General features: G+C 39.8%; 1 protein-coding gene across 2 annotated transcripts in view; it reads right to left on the bottom strand.

Annotated features, from left to right (window-relative positions):
• Nucleotides 1-20,257, bottom strand: part of LOC146393616 (CUB and sushi domain-containing protein 1-like) — a 437,819-nt gene that overhangs the window by 62,852 nt on the left and 354,710 nt on the right. For both annotated transcript variants that reach the window (XM_084931950.1, XM_084931959.1), the window contains exons 33-43: nucleotides 11,530-11,646; nucleotides 11,293-11,406; nucleotides 9,381-9,476; nucleotides 9,034-9,237; nucleotides 7,996-8,120; nucleotides 7,788-7,884; nucleotides 6,816-6,920; nucleotides 2,018-2,136; nucleotides 1,624-1,693; nucleotides 965-1,081; nucleotides 246-455 (exon numbers count right to left, since the gene is read on the bottom strand). In XM_084931950.1, the coding sequence (XP_084788076.1) occupies nucleotides 246-455; nucleotides 965-1,081; nucleotides 1,624-1,693; nucleotides 2,018-2,136; nucleotides 6,816-6,920; nucleotides 7,788-7,884; nucleotides 7,996-8,120; nucleotides 9,034-9,237; nucleotides 9,381-9,476; nucleotides 11,293-11,406; nucleotides 11,530-11,646 (1,374 nt within the window). The remainder of the gene's footprint in view (nucleotides 1-245; nucleotides 456-964; nucleotides 1,082-1,623; nucleotides 1,694-2,017; nucleotides 2,137-6,815; nucleotides 6,921-7,787; nucleotides 7,885-7,995; nucleotides 8,121-9,033; nucleotides 9,238-9,380; nucleotides 9,477-11,292; nucleotides 11,407-11,529; nucleotides 11,647-20,257) is intronic.

Raw genomic sequence — 20,257 nt, 5'->3', positions numbered from 1 at the left:
TTTATTCAGAGCATTTGAGCAGACCATTTTTATGAATCATTGCATTGAATAAATTTGGACAAACTAAACAATGGGACTCATTTCAACACAGGTCTGTTATCATAGTGACCCTTGAGGGACTGTAAATGCCTGCAGTGATAATTCAGGGTCTGATATCTGTAAAGACTGCATTGACTAAAAAAAAAAAAACCCAAAACAAACAAACAAAAGAGATCTAAAAAGAGAAAAACCACCCATCAACTCACCCTGATAGGTCAGTTTGAATCCTGGCCGGTTCTCTGAGTGGTCACTGTAGAAGTGGATGATCGTCAGGTGGGTAGTGCTCAGTAAAGGGGGTGGGAGCTGTGAGCCAGTAAACTGACCAATAAGGGATGAGCTGTGCTGTGGACCAGCCCTGACTTCTAGGAAGTCATGGTTGTCTTCTGAAGAGAAGTTTTGGAACTGAATATGAGCTCCTGTAATGCAAATTATAAAGACACATGCTATAAACGACTATATAAAAGACCTGATAGTACATTATTTCAATACTAAGAAGAACTTTACTTTACTTGCATAATGTGCACACAGCATACACACATGGTGCACGTTTACTAATTGAGCGCAATACGTTTGCATGGTTTGAAATTTTTTTGTCTATTTTCACTGCAATATTTTTTGACTATTTTATTGTGTTTTTTGTACATGATAACTTGCATCAAAAATACAATTGTACATTTATTGCCCAGGTTTTCTTTTTTTTTAATTTACATAATCTATTACAGTTTTTGCAAATGTATATCATACACACAAAATAATAAATACTACGTCCCCCTAAAATTTCCAGTTCCTGTATTTACCAGCACATAGCAAACAAATATATAGATATAAATCTGCTGCAGATTCTGTGCTACAAACAACTTAGCCAGCAGATGTACTGAAAGTGACACCTATTTTTTAGGAATGCTCTTACATCCATACTACTTACCATATCCAGTTGGCAGGGTGATTTGCCAGGTGCAGTCCAGGTTGCCGGGGTAGTTGCCAGGGAAACCTGGACTAAGGATGACACCACTCATTTCAGTCAGCACCCCACCACAACGAGCTGAAACCACAGGGAAAACAAACACGCTGTTAACACTGAACAACGTAGTTTAAAGATCACTGCTTCGACAGTGAAGTTCAAGTGATGTGTTTTTCACAAAATTCTGTAAATTCATCAGCCACAGTGGTGAATAATACATATCTTTTTAAGTAAGAGCCTTGTTATGGCATCCTTTTCTATAGATATTTTTGGACATAAAAGGGTTGATGCAAATATCTCTTACAGAAATAGGTAAAGCAGGTCTGGAAAGCTGGTCCTGACATGTCAAGTCGAGTTTAACTGGAACTGGCTTCTGAGATCTTTTACCAAGGACTGAATTATTTAAGTCTCCATGCAAACATCAAGGTTACACAACACTATTGCATAAAAGGTACAAATAACACACACACACACATACACACACATAAGTAAACATATCCAGTGTGCCTGAGTACTTATGTCACTTTGATACACCAGTAGGACATATTTTCTTCCAAACTGAATCGCTCACTCGTAACACAATTTAGCCAGCGGTGCAGTGTATTTGCATTTGAGCGCGTTACCTATGCATAGAGGGGGTGGGTAGTTCCATCGACGCACTGTCCCGGGCATGCAGGAAATGTGAGAGTGACCCTGAAAGTAATCACACAGTGGTTAAACTCGTTAAAAAATATGTAAGTGTAAGGAATGCTGATATATCTTCACCAGGTAACTGTATTCTTTTTCCTTTTTTTGTAAAAAAAAAAAAAAAAAAAAAAGTTTTTTTTTTAAAGGAAGTGGAAGCAAAGGCATAACAATGGCATTTTTCAAAACCGGAAAATTCATATTTAATAAGCATCTGATGTTTTAATACTCCTAAATAAATACGTGAAAACCCATGACCTACTATATGACACCAGGGTAAAAATATTTTTGAACATTTGTCTAATGGTCAGTTTGTGTGAGTGTGTTCATTACCTGCAGAGTGTAACCAGGTTCACAACTGAATGCCACCACCTCATTGACCATATATCTGTCTCCAGTTTTGATTCCATTGGCTGGGATCATTGGTTCTGGACAAGTGGTAAGTCCAACCGCTGTAACAATCAATGAAATGAACAAAAGCACAATGAACTATGTTATTACTATTCATAATTTCACTGTTATTTCGTCTTCTCGCTCTCCGGGTCCATTCATGTGTTTTGGACTTGAGCACACAGACAGAAAATGTAAAAGTGATGTTGTCATCAGTTCTAAAAGTTTCACGCAGACATGGAAAATCAATGTTTGTCCTTATAGTCGTTCATCTTATGGCCAACTAAAATCGTTTTATTTTCCCTGTGCTCTCTGCTAAGCTTCAACTGCAGTATCTTCAGGAAGCCTTTCCTGTCTTCCTCATTCACCTGTATGTGACCTTTATCTTGACATGAACAAACTGATTATAAAACAACATCACAACAAACACACAAGTTTACCCAAGTTTATAAGTTGTTTGTATACCCCAAAATAGTGTGTCTGAGCAGGCTGGCTTTTTATAATTATAGAGATTAATTTGAGATGGATATATAATTCACAAGATTTAGTCACAAAAGCGCTAATGTCTTTTTGTCATACACAAAAGCTCATTTTAGAATTGACAGCTAGTACAATGATAAAGCGTGAACTTTTTCGATGTCGTCAGCAGCTTCTGAGACGTGCTTAAAAATATGTGAAGGTAACACAATGACTTTTGGTTATGTATTCCCAACACAATAAAGGTTAAACACATCCTTAATAAGTTTGACAGCAGCAGGCCCTTATCAAATAGCATCGGTAGGAGTGTATCTGTGTGTTCATTGTGTGTGTGTGTGTGTGTGTGTGTGTGTGTGTGTGTGTGTGTGTGTGTCAGTGCAGACGTTTGTGGAAACTTCCGCAGGAGCCTGCCCCAGAGCGGTTACCATGGCAACAAAGGGGTGGGAGAGGGATAGAGCGAAAGAAGAGGAGACAGAGGGGTGAATGTTTGTATGTGTGTGTGTGTGTGTGTGTGTGTGTGTGTGTGTGTGTGTGTGTGTGTGTGTGTGTGTGTGTGTGTGTGTGGACTTGTTGGTTCATTATCTACCTTCCTACCAGCAAAACGTTGCGAGCCCACTGAGCTTACACGCATGCCCACACACACACACACACACACTGGCTCACCACAAATACATGCACACGCATCCAGGTGGCCGAGATTCACTGAATGACATTTGTGAGTGTGTGCGCATGAGCGACTTGTACATGAGAAAGTGCTTGAAGAAGGACTGAAGGGTACTTCTTTTTTTTTTAGATGGCCCAAAAGTGAAAAAGCTGCGGGAGACTCTACACACACGCATACACACACAGTGTATTATTATGCAGAGAATCAGTGGGCTGTCATGACAACTGATCAATGAAAGTATTCCATTTGGCTGACCATCTTTCTCTCTCTGTGTGTGAGCGCACTGTTTTTCCCCGGGAATGAGGAAGCAGTAATGCCCTGTGAAATGCTGACAGCACCACAAACCACTCCACTAGGGCCACTAGACTACGACTAGACAGTGTCAGAATTTAAGTCTAACTGACTGGATTTACAATACTTTTGTTCCAGTTTATGTGAGGACAGGCAAGGGAAAAAGATCCCTCTTTCTGCCCTTCAGATGAAACACCCTCTAGTCTGCCTAAAATCATGAAAATATAATTACAAAATTCACGTCTTCAGGAGACGTTTTCTGCCCACTTATACACGCTCCCACACTGACATTTTTTTACCCGTGAATGTTTGATATCTTTCTTCCTATAGAAAACCCAGAGTAAAAATATGGAAAATATGCAAAAGATAGCTTCCATAACAGTGTTTGTGAAGTCTGGTTGTGAGGTGTTGATTGAGGTGCTATGGCTGTCATCATGTTGTACACACACAGAGGTGATCATATTTGGACAAAAGGGGAGAGTGCTAAGATGTCAGCAACTTTACCCATCCAGATACATCCATTTAAAGTATTTAAAGTAACCTGCTAATTAGCAATATGTAACAAACGAATCAAATAGTCATGGTTTGTTTTTGGAACTCCTGATAAAAGTTTATGTTACTCAGATTGCCTCTTGGGAAATCAGAAGACAGTGCAGTGAAAGATGGGTGAATAAGAGATATTGTTCCAGAAATAGTTCTATCATTTGAGTTTTGATTGTGAATTTGAAGATCATAAAGTTGAAATCATCAGTAAGAGTTTAGTCTTTTAATGTCTTGCAAGTTTTTTTTTAAAATAGTGTTTAAAAGAAGGATCAAATCAAAGTATCAACTGTGGTCAAATAATAATTTTGATGCATCTATTCTGATCACCTTTTGAACAGGTAAGTTGACTCATCTCTGGAAAACTTTCCGTTTAATAAAAAAGTTAAAAGCCTACTTTGTGTTGGGGTCTCCTGTACAGAACCTCTCTGGAAGGCAAACGTCTGCTACATAATGAAGAGCTGACAATCATTTTAAGATAAGTAAAACTCTAGTGTGAAACCTGCGAGATATTTTTTAAGGTGCTCTGGGAAGGAACTGGCTTCCATGAAAAGAACAAAAAGATTTCTTTCCAGTAAACAAAATTAAATATCATGTACTGTGTTGGTATTTGGCATATATTTGAAAACATTACTTGAGAAGACAGAAATGCTACAAGCACACATGGTCATAAGAATATGGACAACAGTGAAGATTTGTGTCCTTCACTTTTTTCCCTTAGCCTTTCACTCTAACCTTACCTATCATTTATCGTCTGACTCCTCCCTTTTCCTTCTCTCCCCTCCCCTGAGCCACGCCTCAACAATCTCTGTGTATCCATTATTAACAGCCAAGTTGAAAAGATGCAGAGATTAAGGTCCATATCTGAGGCCTTGGAAACTGCTAAGCAAAGACTCACAGCCTTGGCCAGCTGCTTGAAGATGTACAACAGAGAGATAGAAGGCAGGAGAATGAACCAGCTGTTCTCCACAGAATGAGCCATGGTGTACTCTCAGTGGCAGGGGAACAATATGAGAACAGCATCACCAAGGCTGGAGACGGAGCAATACTTCTCCCTGATGGGAGAAGGACACAACCCGTAACAACAATGCTCAGTGGCTAGTGGATCTAAGAGCAGACCACAGCAACCTCCCTGAACAGGGTCCAGCAACCATCACAGTGGCAGACATCCAAGAAAGGGTCTCCAGTATGAAGAATTGGACAGCACCAGGCCCTGACATGGTTCACACCTACTGGCTGAAGAAGCTGACTACACTCCATGAGTGTCTGGCAGCACAGATGAACCAGCTGCTAGTTGACGAGAGACACTCGGAATGGCTAACCAAAGGCCAGACAGACCTGATCGTCAAGGACCCCCGAAGGGACCGCTCCCATCCAACTACCGACCAATAACCTGCCTTAGTACCACATGGACGCTCCTGTCAGGCATCATAGCGGCCGAGCTACCAGAAGGCAACATTGCAGACATAGAGGACAGTTACAAGCACCTGGGGATCCCACAGGCAAATTGGAACCATGAACAGGCTGCTAGGAAAGCTGCAACCACCAAGTAGCTGCAGAGGGTAAGGCAAGTCCTAAGGAGGCAGCTGAACGGTAAGAACAAGATCCAGGCTATCAACACCTACGCCCTACTGGTGATCAGGTACCCTGCTGGGATAATAAGCTGGCCAAAGGAGGCGATAGAAGCCACTGACATCAAGACCAGGAAGCTCCTGATCATGCATGGAGGGTTTCACCCCGAGTCCAGCACCCTGAGGCTATATGCTAAGCGGAAGGAAGGAGGCCGGGGACTGGTGAGTGTCAGCACCACTGTCCAGAATGAGACAGCCAACGTCCATGAATACATCAGGAGGATGGCTCCAACCGACTGCGTGCTCAGTGAATTCCTCAGGCAGCAGAAACTCAAGAAAGAGGAGGAAGAGGAGGAACCATCAATGAAGGACAGGCCCCTGCACGGTATGTACCACCAGCAGATAGATGAAGTGGCTGACATCCAGAAATCCTACCAGTGGCTGGATAAAGCTGGACTGAAAGACAGCACAGAGGCACTAATCATGGCAGCACACAGCTCTCAGCACAAGATCCATAGAGGCTGGGGTCTACCACAAGTGTGTGTACACACAGAAGCAATATAGCACCCCTAAAATTGACCAATCTTGCTAGTTTGTGTGCATCAACATGCCATCACAAGGAATTCAGAGCGTAGCAAAACACAGACAACGGAGGCTCAAATATGTGCACTCTCTACACACACAGAGAAATGCACGTATTCACACAAACACTGAAACCCCCATGCATATTTACAAAAGGGGACATGTTCATTGATCTAGAAGTGATTCTAAGTTAAAACAACTACAAAGGACTAAAAAGCACAACCATGCTCTGACGGGTGTGTAAAAACATGATGTTAATATCTGTGTCTATACCTTTGTCCATCTACACATTTGTGTGTGTATGTGCACGCTAGTGAGTGTGTGTCTAAGTCTACTTGATTCTGTTATGTCCCTCCAGGTGAGCATTCTGCGTGTGTGCTCCAGCGTGGGTCTCAGTATGTGTGTATGCTCTCAGGCAGTACCAGTTCAGGTCACTGACTCTTGCTATTTAATGTTAAAGTTCTGGCTGTATTGTTGTCTGTGTGCATTTGTAGATTCTTGAAAGAAGAGACCCAAAATCGATTCAATTCTTGGTTCTTGTGCATCAACGAGTATGTTCTTTCCAGCCAATGAATCTAGCATTGCATCGTGCTATCCTAGTATGAATATTACTTACTTTTGTATTCTAGGTGAAAGCCTGCTGCCACCACACTGATGTCACTTTGAAAGTGAAGAAGGAGCTGATTGGATGTTGAGTTGAGGAGAGCAGGAGCTGTTGTCCCTGAAAAAACACAAAAAATAAAGATATCATAGACCGGGTGAATGATTAGAAAAAGCATTAAAGTTTGAGGAACATAATATTAGATATACAGGAAGGAATCCCTTTCTACATAATGGTGCTGCTTTTTCAGCAAGACTTAGACTATAAGTCTTATTTAAATCCCAGGACCAGCTGGGAAATTATGTGCAGAGAAGGTGAACAACCCCTCACCCTCCATGGATAGCTAGCATTTTAGTGTCCTTATGTGAAGCGGCCCTTATCTGCCCCAGTGAAGCTGCTCAGTGGTCAACACCAGATCACTGTGGTTATAGTGGGTAGCTCCCCGGTGTGCCTTCCTTAGAAGGGCGCAGTCAGTTGTGTGTGGGTGGGTGTGTGCGTTGCCCTATGGGCAACATGTTTTATGTGTGATAGCTGTGTGACAGGTATGTGCTTGGGGCAGGTCACAGGGGAAACTCTGCAGGGAAATCATAAAAGGTTAGATCATTCTTTATCCCTGCCTGTCTTCTTTCTATCCCTTTTTCATTTTCATTTTCCTCCACCTTCAGTCTCATGGTGACACTCTTCTTACTGACTCCTTAGAATTGGAAGAATTCTGTGTCTTAAAAAGATTTATTCTTTATTTAAGCTATATATCATATTTTTGGTATTACAACTCATCCATCACAGCTCTCCGGTGTATGCCATATGTGTGTGTATCTATAGTTTAAGAGCTGCCATATCTAATTCATCATAGATCTTGTGTGTTTGTGTGTGTGTGTATCCATAGTTTAGAAGCTGTCATCTCTCATCCATCATAGGATATTGTTTGCATGTGTGTCTGTGCATAACTTAATGCATTTAGGTGCATGTGTGAGCATGCTGTCTTACCAGAAAATGACCCTAATTTGGGAGCTGTCATGTCTCCTCCATCGTAGATCTCCAGAGAGTCCCAGTTGTGCTCAGTAGCAAATGTCATTACTTGGATCTAAATAGCCAACAATGATAATAAATGAACACAACAGCCAACAGCTTCCTCCAAAATTAGTGTATATCCAGTAGACTATGCATTTATATTTAAGTGTATATATATCTGTACCTGAATCCCAGCCCCTTCACTGACATGAATCCTCCACAGACAATTGAGACTGTTTGGGTAGGGTTCAGGATAGCCAGGAGACAGTATTGTCCCACGACGTTCAGTCAAATTACCACTGCAGGGAACTAGAATGAAGACATAAAATCCACAATTCTTGGCAAAACATTATAACTAAATGCCAACAGATGGGGCAGGATATTGGAATATGGCTCTTCGTTCCTAAAAACACACAATATGGTCTTCAAATTATAACAACAGCGAGCCAGACAGGAAAAATAGGAAAACAAACACCTTTTATGGCATAAACTGAGGTGAAAGTTGAGGCTTTTTACAAAAAACACAGCTCTCAACAGGAACGCTAGAGTTCACACGGATGCATTTAGTTTTAGAATTAAACTTCAATCATTACTCTCATTAACTAGTACAAGACGCTTCACAGAAAGGACTAATTACTCAAGGCCTTTTTTCATCTGCGTTTTCATCAGTGCTCTCTGGGGATTTTAAATGTCATCAGTGAAGTATCCCAGAATGCACTGCATGCCAACGAGTATGACATTGATGGTGAAGAGCTTAGGCTTAATGCTGTTGTTTGTTTCAGAGGACAGCTGTTAAGTTGTTTTATTAATTTTTTATGTTTTTTTTTTCAGGTAGTCCTTCAGTCTTTCGCTTATCCAGATTTTGCATTAATACTTAATAATACTCAAGTCTGCACAAACCTGTTCAGGGATCTAAGGTCCTGCTTGCTGGGTGACATCAAGCAGTCATACTGATGACTCTCACCCTGGCTCTCAAAATGACAGTTGGCAATGTTTACAGTCATGCCAGGGAAAACAGACATATCTCCCTTTGGTTATCTATTGTTATCTCCTTTGTTGTGTTTCAAATGTGATATCATTCTAACTGGAAGATAAAACTGGATCATTGATTTGAAAGAGATATTGTTTTGCTGTCAGTCTGTCTGATGGTTAAAGTCACAGATATCCAAAATTATAAACAACTGGGGACTTTATTGATGCATAAGACAATTGTTAGTCTTACCTATACAAGTTGGTGTTGTTGTGTTCCACTGCGCAAGGGCACCTGGTACCGCCTGGCACCGAATCGCATTGGATCCCTTTAATAGATATCCTGGATTGCACTCAAACCGAACCACAGAGCCCACTGAGAACTCTGAACCAATCCGCCTGCCATACCGAGGCTCAGGTACTGAACTGCACTGGCTGTCACTGGTCCGAGGGACAGCTACAATAATGAGAGGAATTACATGATTCAAATGAGGAAAGACGGGAAATAAACATATGAGCAGGGAGACTTTGAAGTTGATCTTGAATTGAACATATGTTATTGTGTTTAAGTGAACACATGTCAAACACAGAGAGAATTACCTTGGTAGACAAAGTGAAAGCCTCTAGCTGACTGGCCACTTTTAGCATTGAACCGGAGCATGATCTGATTGGAAGTTGCCAATGGCAGCGTCTCTCCTGAGAAAAAAACAAAACAAAACACATATATCACAATGATTTCAAAATGAATTTTAATCCAAAACGTTTTTGTAGAAGCTTTAAAAGTAGAAGACAACAGCAACAACATACAGATCCTTTTTAAACCTACATGTGCTACAAAGATACAGACTCTCAGTTCCACAAACATTCACTGTGCATTTAAGTATATGTTAAGTGCCTATATATTTAAGAGTACCAGCTTCCATTCATAACTCAGCAATAAGCAGGGTTTTTCATTCTTTTTCGCCTTTTGGTAAAATATGTGCCTCACAAGAATCAAAATGCAAAACAAAGACGCACACACACGTGCACACACCATCTCAGCAGGCATACACAAACAGAGATTTATATGCACACACATACGCAGGCAAATGAAGTAACAGTGATAAATGGGTAAAACATGGCCTGGTGTGGCTGACATTTAGAACCATCATTAGCAGCACGGGGATCAGGATGTGTGTGCGTATGTGTAAGTCTGGTATGTGTGTATGTGAGTTAATATGTTTGTGAGTCAGGATAATCAGTCAGTTAGGTGGAACAATGTGCTACAAAGCTGTTTGCCCCCTTTTTTCTTGTGTATGCGTGTGTGTGCGTGTGTGCACATGTGAATGCGTGCGTGAGTAACGGGTAATGATGCGGATAACATTATTTTGTAAAGCGTGGTATGTTTCATTCGTTTTCAGCCAAAAAGAAAAAAAAAAACCTCAACGCAAAAAACCCAAATGAACTTCAAGGTATGAGTCATTCATTCTATATATACCATTACCAATTAAATTAGACGGGTTGTATTTATCAGAAAAAAGGCAGCTACATCCCATCAACAAAAATAAGTCTCACTGATCTATGAGCACAAAAAAGCAAAAATGTAAGCTCGCTTGTCTTTGTATCAAACTCTAAACCACTCCAGTATTATAAAGAACTTTACGCGTAGTTGTAGTTACATTGTTTACTAAACACAGTCATTTTCTTCCCTTATAATTCTACAAGCAAAAGGAGGTAGCAAAAGTGGGGGAAAAAAAGAATAAACACAAGAAAGAAAATATTCTGAAAGTTAGGATTTTGACATAAAGGAACTAAACGTCACTTCTAAGGGGATTCCCCTGCAGCGTGCCTCCAGGCCATAACACACGAAATTCACACAAAAGTTAAACTCTGAGGCGATGCCTTCGCATTTTACCAGCAACGATGTTAATCATTATATATTTTTTTATTTATTTAACAAATTATTATTAATATCCTTTCATCTAGATCAAATTAGTCATATCTTTCTATTTCCATCCATCTGTATTACTGTGTAAAGACTCAAAACATTGGCAAGCTGGGGTGACTCAAAGTTGGAAGATAAGAAAACCCATGGAGGATTCTGTTAAGGAGTATCAGTGCTACTGTATGTTGTATGGCCCCAGTGAGACGCTTTCCACTGCTGATTTCCTCTAGTAAAGATAACCCGTAATGGATTTTCACCAAATACATCACTGTCAAATAAATTGTGATAACGACCACTGGTGCTGTGTTCTACAGCCCCCCAGAGCTGCTTTCTTACAGAAGATTTCATTATTTTCCTCTTTCGAAAACAGCTCAACAGTGCAAAAAAAAAAAAAAAAGGAGAAAAAAAGGGAAAATTGTAGGTGGGGCAGCTTTTCAAAAGTATAATATCGTGCATATATAAGTGAAAAAAACAATAAAACAACAGTTTCTTTGATTACAATATAATATTAAAAAAAAATATATAAAAACTGCATTCCTCAGGCTGTGTCTGGCTGTTTCTGGCACTAGAGTTGATCAACAGACTCACCTGAATGTGAACCAGCCAGGGAGCTGAGCAATCGGGCGTTGTCATTGGGTCCATCAAACAGTTCCACTGAGTCATTCATTGCTGTTTGGAAGACGGCAAACTGACCAAACACCACTGGACAAAAAAAACAGACAAATAAAAATAAATTTGGACAAATAATTATTTCAAGATTTGAACAAGTCTTCTGTGCTTTGATTACAAGACTGACTGTAAGCAGTTTTGTAATTATGCACTTACCGAACTGAGGCGACACTGTGATGTAATAGGAGCAAGTCTGTTTTGTCGTGTAGTTTAAAGGATAGTTTGGAGACAAAACGACCCCTTCAGATCCACCGTACTGTCCTCCGCATGGCGCTGTACACAGAAGGTGATTATTAGAAGCTTTTCATTTAAAAGATTTTAGAATGTTATTTAGATATTTTACAACTACAGCACAATAGCCACATGTTTTATAAAGTAGTAAATAAACACAGTATTTGAAAATATGAATACCAAAGTACACCGAACCAGGGTATTCTAAATTAAATGAACTCACACTGATGCACACAAATTTTGATTGTTGCAAATTGTGGAGATACTACTGCACAATTAAAATTGTGCACGTAGCTGCAGTTCTTGGACATATAAAAACCGTATTATTAAAGAACAGTAGATACCGAAAGGACGTAGAATACCAACCCAATACTAATTATTCATCCAACCTGTTGTTTAACCCAAACAGGTCACCAATCAATCACAAGGTCAACACAGAGAAACAGACGACGACCTACAGCTAGAGTCACCCGCTAAACTAACATGCAAAGAGCAGGAGGAAGTCCACGGAGGCACATGAGAACTTGCAAACTCGGCACAGAATGCCGATCCGACTGAGAGGTTTAAACCAGGAGCCTTTTTGCTGTAAGGTGACAGTGCTAAGTACTACACCAACATGCTGTCCCCAATATTAATTAATTTGATGTTAAAAAGACACAGATGCAACTTAGTATGCAGGACTTGGCATTGGTATGTAATATGATACGGTGGTGGTCATATTCATAGCGATGATTCAGGTCTGAAATCCTGTCTCACAGAGCATTTTATCAGTGCAGCAGTAACCCCTTGCTCACTTGCATTAATGAAGTTGAGCCCTTCAGGCTCACAGCAGTCTGCTAACATTTGGTATTAACTATATATCCAATCAAATGTGTTTGCGATGCGCTCCATAATATTTCTGCATAAGCTCCACCTGCTACTTTGTAAAATGATTTTAGTAGGAGTCTTAATCAAGGTTGATTAAGACTCCTAGAACCTCTACAACGACGTTAGATCAAACATGTAAATGTACGAGTAATGCAGAACTACATAATATTTATCAATTCAAGTGTGATAAATGTTTTTGAATCTTATTGTCTTGAGAGTAATCACTGTTCCAAAATGTATATAAAAGGCAGTCCTAGGCACTATGAAATAAACTACTCCCTCGGTACATTCAGCTTCTGCTAGGTAAGACTTACAGTGGAGCTATGCCATTACTTGGCTCACAGAATCATATTTTAGGATGGTTCATTAGTTAACAGCACATTTAAATACTGTTAACTGGAAACTGTCCATTCATTAGAGGATGTTTGCTTGTTTGTGTTGGTTCCATAACAGACTGGAAATCTGCTTAATGGATAAAATTCTCACACGGTGTATACTGGAGCTCTCTCATGACCTTATATAATATAAATAAATATAGACAAAAGATAAACATAGCCATCATTTAGAGTACAGAACAGTGAGTTTTTGTTCAGTGACATGTTGTTGTACTCATCATATTTTTTATGCGTACAATGTGCACAAAGTTTAAATGTTGCGAGCCATTTAAAGGTTTAGAAGGTTTATACTCGCAACCAAGTGCAGGAATGTCTATATTTTGGTTCTCTTTTATTTTTTTTATTTCTTATCAAGTGTACTTTTCTTTCAATCTCCAGAGTGGCAGGAAAAAATCACGTGGATAAGGTGAAAAGGAAACACTCACCTCGCCCTCATTACTATCACTGAGCAAAGCCCTCAACACCCAGTGGAACTGTGTAACTGCTCAGTGGTCAACAGATCAAAGTCTGTTTGTTCTGGACAGTCTCCAGGAGTGACACTGTGCGAGTGTGATCAGTAACATATCGAAAAAGCACACGTTGACTATCAGTAGCAATTATCTGAAAAAACTAAATATCAAAATTTAAAAAAATTTACCCTAACTTGCAGAAACAAATGCCCTTACATATCCTTAACATCAAGGGTCAGCGTAGCCTCATTGTTCCACTTCAATCTGTTTTTAAGATACAAAGAAAAATAAGATAAAAAACTTGAACGCGTTAGTGTAACTTTAACGCTCTAGGTTACTGATTAGAAGGTCAGGGTTTAAAGCCCCAATACTTCCAAACTCCTACACTGAGCCTGTGAGAAAAGCCCTTAGGCCTATCTGCTCCAGGGGCAACATATCATAGCTGACCCTGGACTTTAATCTGAGGCTCTTAACAACCTGGGATATGCAGGGGAAAAAAATATCACTATACTGTAATACACGTGAAAATAAAAGCATCCTCTTCTGCTCCACTGCTACTCTACAACTAAGGTAACAACATTTCAAGGAACATTTGGCATTAGTGGCCAAACAGTTTCATCCGCTTTGCTGCTTCAGTTATTTAGAGACATAATGTTGCAATAAAGTGTACAGATTTTAGCCATGTCTCTTTTTCATTTTTTTCCCTGTTCCTGGGAGCACTGCCCATTGCAAAAGAAGCTGGCAAGCATATCATTACTCTAATCTCTTATTCTTGCCTTTTTTTTTTCTTTTCTTCTTCTTCTTTTTTTAATCCAACTGACTGCAATTGGCTCCAAAGTTGTTTAGTTTAGCAGAAAACTTGTGTTGTCCCCAAATATCACTTGGGCCGTTGTGGCTCCGAGGCTTTGTTATATAATGTAAACGTCTTCTGATATCTATCTGGGCATGTGCATCTGTGTATGAGATTGTGTATGTATAATATTCACTAAGGACAGAGCGGACTATATAGAAAATCTCATTTGTCATCTCATCATTAAATGTGGGAAATTGGTAAAATATATATATTTTTTAAAAAGTGATGTCTCCACTTAACGGAGTGAAAAACAATCAACGACACTGTGGATTCTTTGGGAAAAAAAGCCCCACGCATTTACCCATAAACAACACATCCCATGGCACTATGAAGCATTAAGTGTGATGCAGCAGCAACACTTGGTGGCTATATATCACATTAAAAACAATTCAGGAGAGGGCTATAACAAAGAGCCACATGTTCTTTCATAAGTGAGACCAAAGTTCTGGTGCACCCTCTTCAGAGTAGTTAGTTCCTCTTGACAACAACACAGCGGGATAAAAACTTTAGTGGCTGAATTTATGTGGTGCTGTGCAAGAGCACAGTGTGGGATCTCCTGTATTAGTGTAGTGCAGTTTCAAAAATAGCCTATTAATCCATACCACCAATGCATGACCCACAAGAAACACAGCTAACAGTAGCTTGTTCCATCTTTTTGCACCCCCAAGGGAGCTGCAAACCTTTTGCGAGAACAGCATGTGGGTGTGCAGACATTTATATTGCAGGTTAGGTCAGCAGAGGTCATTGACATTTGTGTAAGTGTCTCTGAATGTGTGCGTGCATGTGTGTGCACAAAAAAACAGCAGCAACTAGCAAATCTGTCAGTGTCACCTTCCCCGGCACACGCACACACTCACCATGTAAGTCTTATCCCTTCCCTTCTCACCTTGTCCGGCCTCTGCTCTTCTCGTCTTGCTATGGTGTGTATCACTTTGGCTTAGTCCCAATGTGCACCCACAATATCAGCTGTGATCCCTAGTGGACTATAATTAGCGTCACCTCCGTGCTTGTTGAAAATGTGAGAGCATGGGAGTGCAAAGGTTATAAGGACAGCCTGAGAACTGGGGCAGCACTCTGTGAATTAATATACTGCCTGGGTTAGAGGTCCATCTGTGAAACTAAGAAGTGACACTAAGGGTGTCGGTTCATATGTGGTTTCATAAAACTGTCTGATAGTAATTTAAAACACAGTATCATGTTAGCCTAAACGTTGTTAGTTGGTAGCCCCTCTAATGTTATTTTTCTTTCCCCTTTTGGATGATTTTGAACATCCACTTCAACAGCCCCTTGAGGATAATTCCCTCAAGCAAAGATTTCAGCATTTCAGTCTTGCGAAAACTGTGGGCTCAAAAATTCTACCAGAGAGCCCTGAAGCACTTTCCGATTTCTCAGTAGCACAGCCTTGAGCCCTCAAGGACTCTATCTGTAACATATGTCATAGTCTTTGAGTCCATGTGTGGACATTAAGACTCACTCGGTAAAACTGATTTACGTCCTAAGAATATAAATACAACAAAACTTGGTTTCTACTTCTTTGCTAGACAGTTGCTGTACTCCCACCTACTCATCCTCCACCTCCTCCCCACTCATATCCCTCTCTACTTTCTTCCTGTTTCCTAAAGCATCATAGTAATCATGCTCTTTCTTTCTTCTATTGATTGATACTTTCTGGATTGATTTTTGTTGTGCTGTAGCATTCAAACCCTCAGGTCTAGAGGTCTTGTCTTGATCTACCCACAATCTCCCAGTGGTGCTGCTCTAGGCTCAGGTGTCAGCCTTATCAAAAGCCTTCACATACACACATGCGCTTTGATCATTCACACCCTCTGTCTCTCTCTCTCTCACACACACACACACACACACACACACACACACACACACACACAAATAAATGCAAAAGATGCTATTCAAGTCACTCTCTTTCTCTCACACATCTATGAGCTTTGATCATCGACACGCGCACACACACACACACAACACTCTTGTAGTACTTTCTGCGTCTCATTTTCCCTTTTCTCTCACAAATATAAAGACACACAAACACACACACACATACAGGCACAGCAGGGCTCATGGTGGCAGCAGGAGTACAGGAAAGAGTTTTGAAATGTCCTAAACTTTTAAAGTTGGGTTGCAGTTCATCCAGTAAGTGTTTTTTGGAACCATAAACACAGCCACTGCTGTCACTTCAACATTTCAAGAAGAGGATTCATTTGTCAACAGTGTAATAACCACAATTCTTGAGCACAACAGAATCCATTATTTATACTATAAAGCACAATGAGAATGAAATCCATGAAAACTTCAGGAAAAAAAATGGTTATGCCATTTGCTTTGCATGTCTTGCACATTTCAAATGTCTTTATCTAATGACATTTTTTCTCATAGAAAGTAATAGTAAAATGAAAGTAGTAAAATATATGTAAGTCTATAACCCTTTTTATAGAAACGGAATGATTAATACAATATAAGACTTTCTCTGTATTCCCTGTACTACCTCTGATCCAGATTTATCATTTTCACCTTGAAGTTGCAGACATAAAAAACATACTAAGATCCAAAAAGCCAATATAAAAAGTCCTTTTAGACTTATACCTGCTACTCGCAATATGTTCTCTGTCTAGATCAAGTCAACAAGCATGTGCCCTGAACACCAGCAGCACTGGCAGCAAATGCGAGCGTGAATTAACATGGGCAGAATCCACCGAGAAAGCGTGAAATTACCGGTGCTCACTTGGCAAATTCGGTATAATGTACCATGCTACAGTACTCATTCCACCAGTATAACAACTTTAGTCTTTTCATACTTGTCAAGAGATATGCTGCTTTCATTCACCTTTTCATTCCAGTCAGTTCTTGTCTACAATATAGTAGGTAATATTTAGCTCTTTAAGTATTGACACTGACCATAAAACTCAATATTTCCTACAGATGTTTCAAATTAAAAGCTCACCAGGAACAGGAAGCATTATGCCCTATTAGCTCTCTGTAAGGCTTTTAATTGTCCTTCTTCCTTCTTCTGCAGACACAACACATTAACTGTGTTTACAGATAGCACCTGGAAAAAGTTCAGAAGGAATTTCGGATCCTTCTTTCTCCCAGAACTGCTTCATGAGAGCCATATTTATAACCTGCTGGGTGTGAATGGCTCTAAGAGGTTATGATGCATTTCTATTCAATTTAGATCTGGACTCTGACTGGGTCACTTCAATACCAAATATCCTTAAAATAATTCAGTAAAAGACTTACTTCTTAGATTTTCTAAGCTTTAACTGAGCTTCCACTGGTGGACAGTCACCCTCACACTATCCCGTAACTTATTTTGATAAAGCATTTCGCCTCAGTGATTCTTTTACAAGTTTACATAATGGCATGCAGTGCTGTTTTTACACTGTAGAGAGTTCTGCATTTTTTTTCTAAATAATTCAACCTTGGCTTATAGTCAAGAAAAGGTGTCACTGAAAAGTTCTGATATTTGGTAATACATTTTTGGAGCACAAAAATATAACTCATCTGCTGATGAGTAATGTAAATTCCAGCTTTTCTACCTTGAATCTAAATACCTTTTGTTGATTTCATTTGAATGACTATTTCTTACCGTATGGACTTTGTTTGTCTCCTCTATGACCAGTGCTTCTTATACATAATTCTGCAGGGTTCTCCTACTTTTCTACCACTCTATATGCACGTGTGGTACGATTTTTTTGGGGTATGTGTGTACCCATGTGTTCGTTCATGCTGCGCGTGTGTAAGGAAACTGCCTCTAGGCGGCACTCTATTATAGCTATGTCACTCTCTCACTTTACCTCTGTGTCTCTTCTCTCACATAAACACACATACACACATGTGGTCTTACACACAACCCTATCAACAGTCACGGCGAATTCCTTCTTTCTCGCACCAGCTCTTAGTTACCATGGAAACCAATAAAAGAGCGGTTTGAGATGGGAGGTGTTTGTATGCGTGTCTAAGAGTGTGTGTGTGTGCGTGTGTGTGTGAAAGAGAGAAAGACAGAGAGAGAGAAGGCAAGAAGGGGCAAGAGAGCTAGAGAGAAATTGTGAGAGAAACATACAGAGCAAATCAGACACAGACAGAGGAGGTAGGAGGAAAGTAAAATAAGAAAGACAGAGGATGAAAAAATCTTGAAGAGAGTTACAGGGGAGAGTGAGAAGTAGTTACAGAAAAAAAAAGCAAAGGAAAGGAGTAGAAGGGAGATGAGTGAGGGGGATGAAAGGGAGAAAAAAGGAGACGGAGGGAGTGTAAGTGGAGATGTATTATTTAAAGAGGTCTCACCCTGTCTAATGAGTTTGGTCTAAAAGCCCCAGGAGCTGCCCAAAGATAGAGAGACAGACAGAAAGACAGAGCAACTTCCCTAACTATGCGGTGAGAAAATTCAATGTGCAATCAGAGCTGAGGGAGCAAAGGCGAAAGACTGCAGAGTGGGATTTAGTCAAATCGTTCTGCTTTGACTATATGAATTGTCTATAATGTAGGTAATGACAATCTCAGGAGATCTAACCATTTATTGGGATCACTGAAAGGGCAGGAACTAAACTGACTTGCATTTAGGAAACTCTCATCCAGAGAGCAGGCCTGATATTCTGATATTACTGAAATAGTGTTAACAATAATAAAGTTAAAAAGTAAAAGAAAACATATACACATGTATATGTGTATATATGTATATACATGTGTATATGTATATGTGTATATACACATGTGTATATGTTGCACACTTTGTGTGTGTGCTTGTGTGTGTGTGTGTATAAGTAACTTAGTTACCAGATAGACTATTTTATTTTTTATTTTATTTTATTTTATGGATTAAATTATGGTCTTACTGTATAGTAAAACATTATCCTGTGTAACAATACCTGGGCAAAAGGTTGGGGTTGGTCTGCTAAATCTGCTAAGTGGCAGTATTATCTTGAAATAAAGTCGATGAAGGAGAGGATGAAATAAAATGACTTGATAACCTCTTATTCTTGCTCTTTTTTTGTTTTTTTTTGCTTTTCTCAAATACCTACTATGAGTGCAATTATCCCATTCTTATTCTCTCACACCCCTGAATGCCCGTGACTGTCTCCCAGATATTATTAAACAGAGCTTTCACAGGAGACTTTTCAAAGTAGGAATATGTGCTTTATGTCTATGTGCCCATAACCATTTTTAATTCTTACCTCCTTGCTCTGTGGCTTATCTGAATTTTTTACCCACATGGCATTAGTCAGATATGCCTCTCTCACATACACAAACCCATATACACCATGAATGGCACTCTGGCAGGTGTCGTTTCATTGCCTCTCTGAGCTGTCAATCACACAGACAGCTCAGTCCCCAATCCCTGACTGCTTTGATAACACACACACACACACACACACACACACACACACACACACGTAAAGACAACAACTACACTTAAATCCAGATCTGGGAATGGGAAGTGGGGGATTGGGTTTTTTTTGAATGTGGTTGGTCCTGTAAATAAATAATGAAGCAATATAATCAGCTGCCTCTCCAGTGTCCCTTGTCCCAAGGACAGACTTTCATTCCACCGTCTTTAACAAGGTTTCAGACTGCAAGCCTTATTCTGTTCTGTTCACAAACTAGTTCCCTTCCCCTTAAGCTCAGAAGATCTTCAGAGTACAATAAGTCCTAAAATCACAAGCTGCAATCCAATCCAAGACAGTGGTATTAAAGTCCAGTCCTCCACAGAACAAAAGCTTCTCTGGAGAGGCAGTTAAAATATGTTAGCTAGTTGGCACTGAATAAACTTTTAATTTAAGGGGGGGGATGGATGTGAGTTGCCAAATATATGGTGGAGTTGTCCAAATAAAGTCTATGATTTTGAAAGACTGGACCTATCATTCCTCAGGAAGGAGGCTCGATGGCTAAAGCGAGATATACAACCTACAGTGTTGCTACCAGATAGTGTATAACAATGACCAAGATTCATATGAAATTTAGATAATACAGAGAAAATCTTCATAACGTTCATGTTCATCATTATTTAAATAAACAGGGGAAAAATAGAGAGAGAGAGTGGAAAAGCAAGGTCCCAATTTGGAATCAAACAGAGAACACAGTAT

The sequence above is a fragment of the Perissodus microlepis genome, chromosome 1, assembly GCF_051167445.1.
Source record: "Perissodus microlepis isolate ML-2025 ecotype Zambia chromosome 1, ASM5116744v1, whole genome shotgun sequence".
Lineage (NCBI taxonomy): Eukaryota > Metazoa > Chordata > Actinopteri > Cichliformes > Cichlidae > Perissodus > Perissodus microlepis.
The sequence above is the reverse complement of the archived record's forward strand: the minus strand, read 5'-3'. Positions and strand labels throughout refer to the sequence as shown.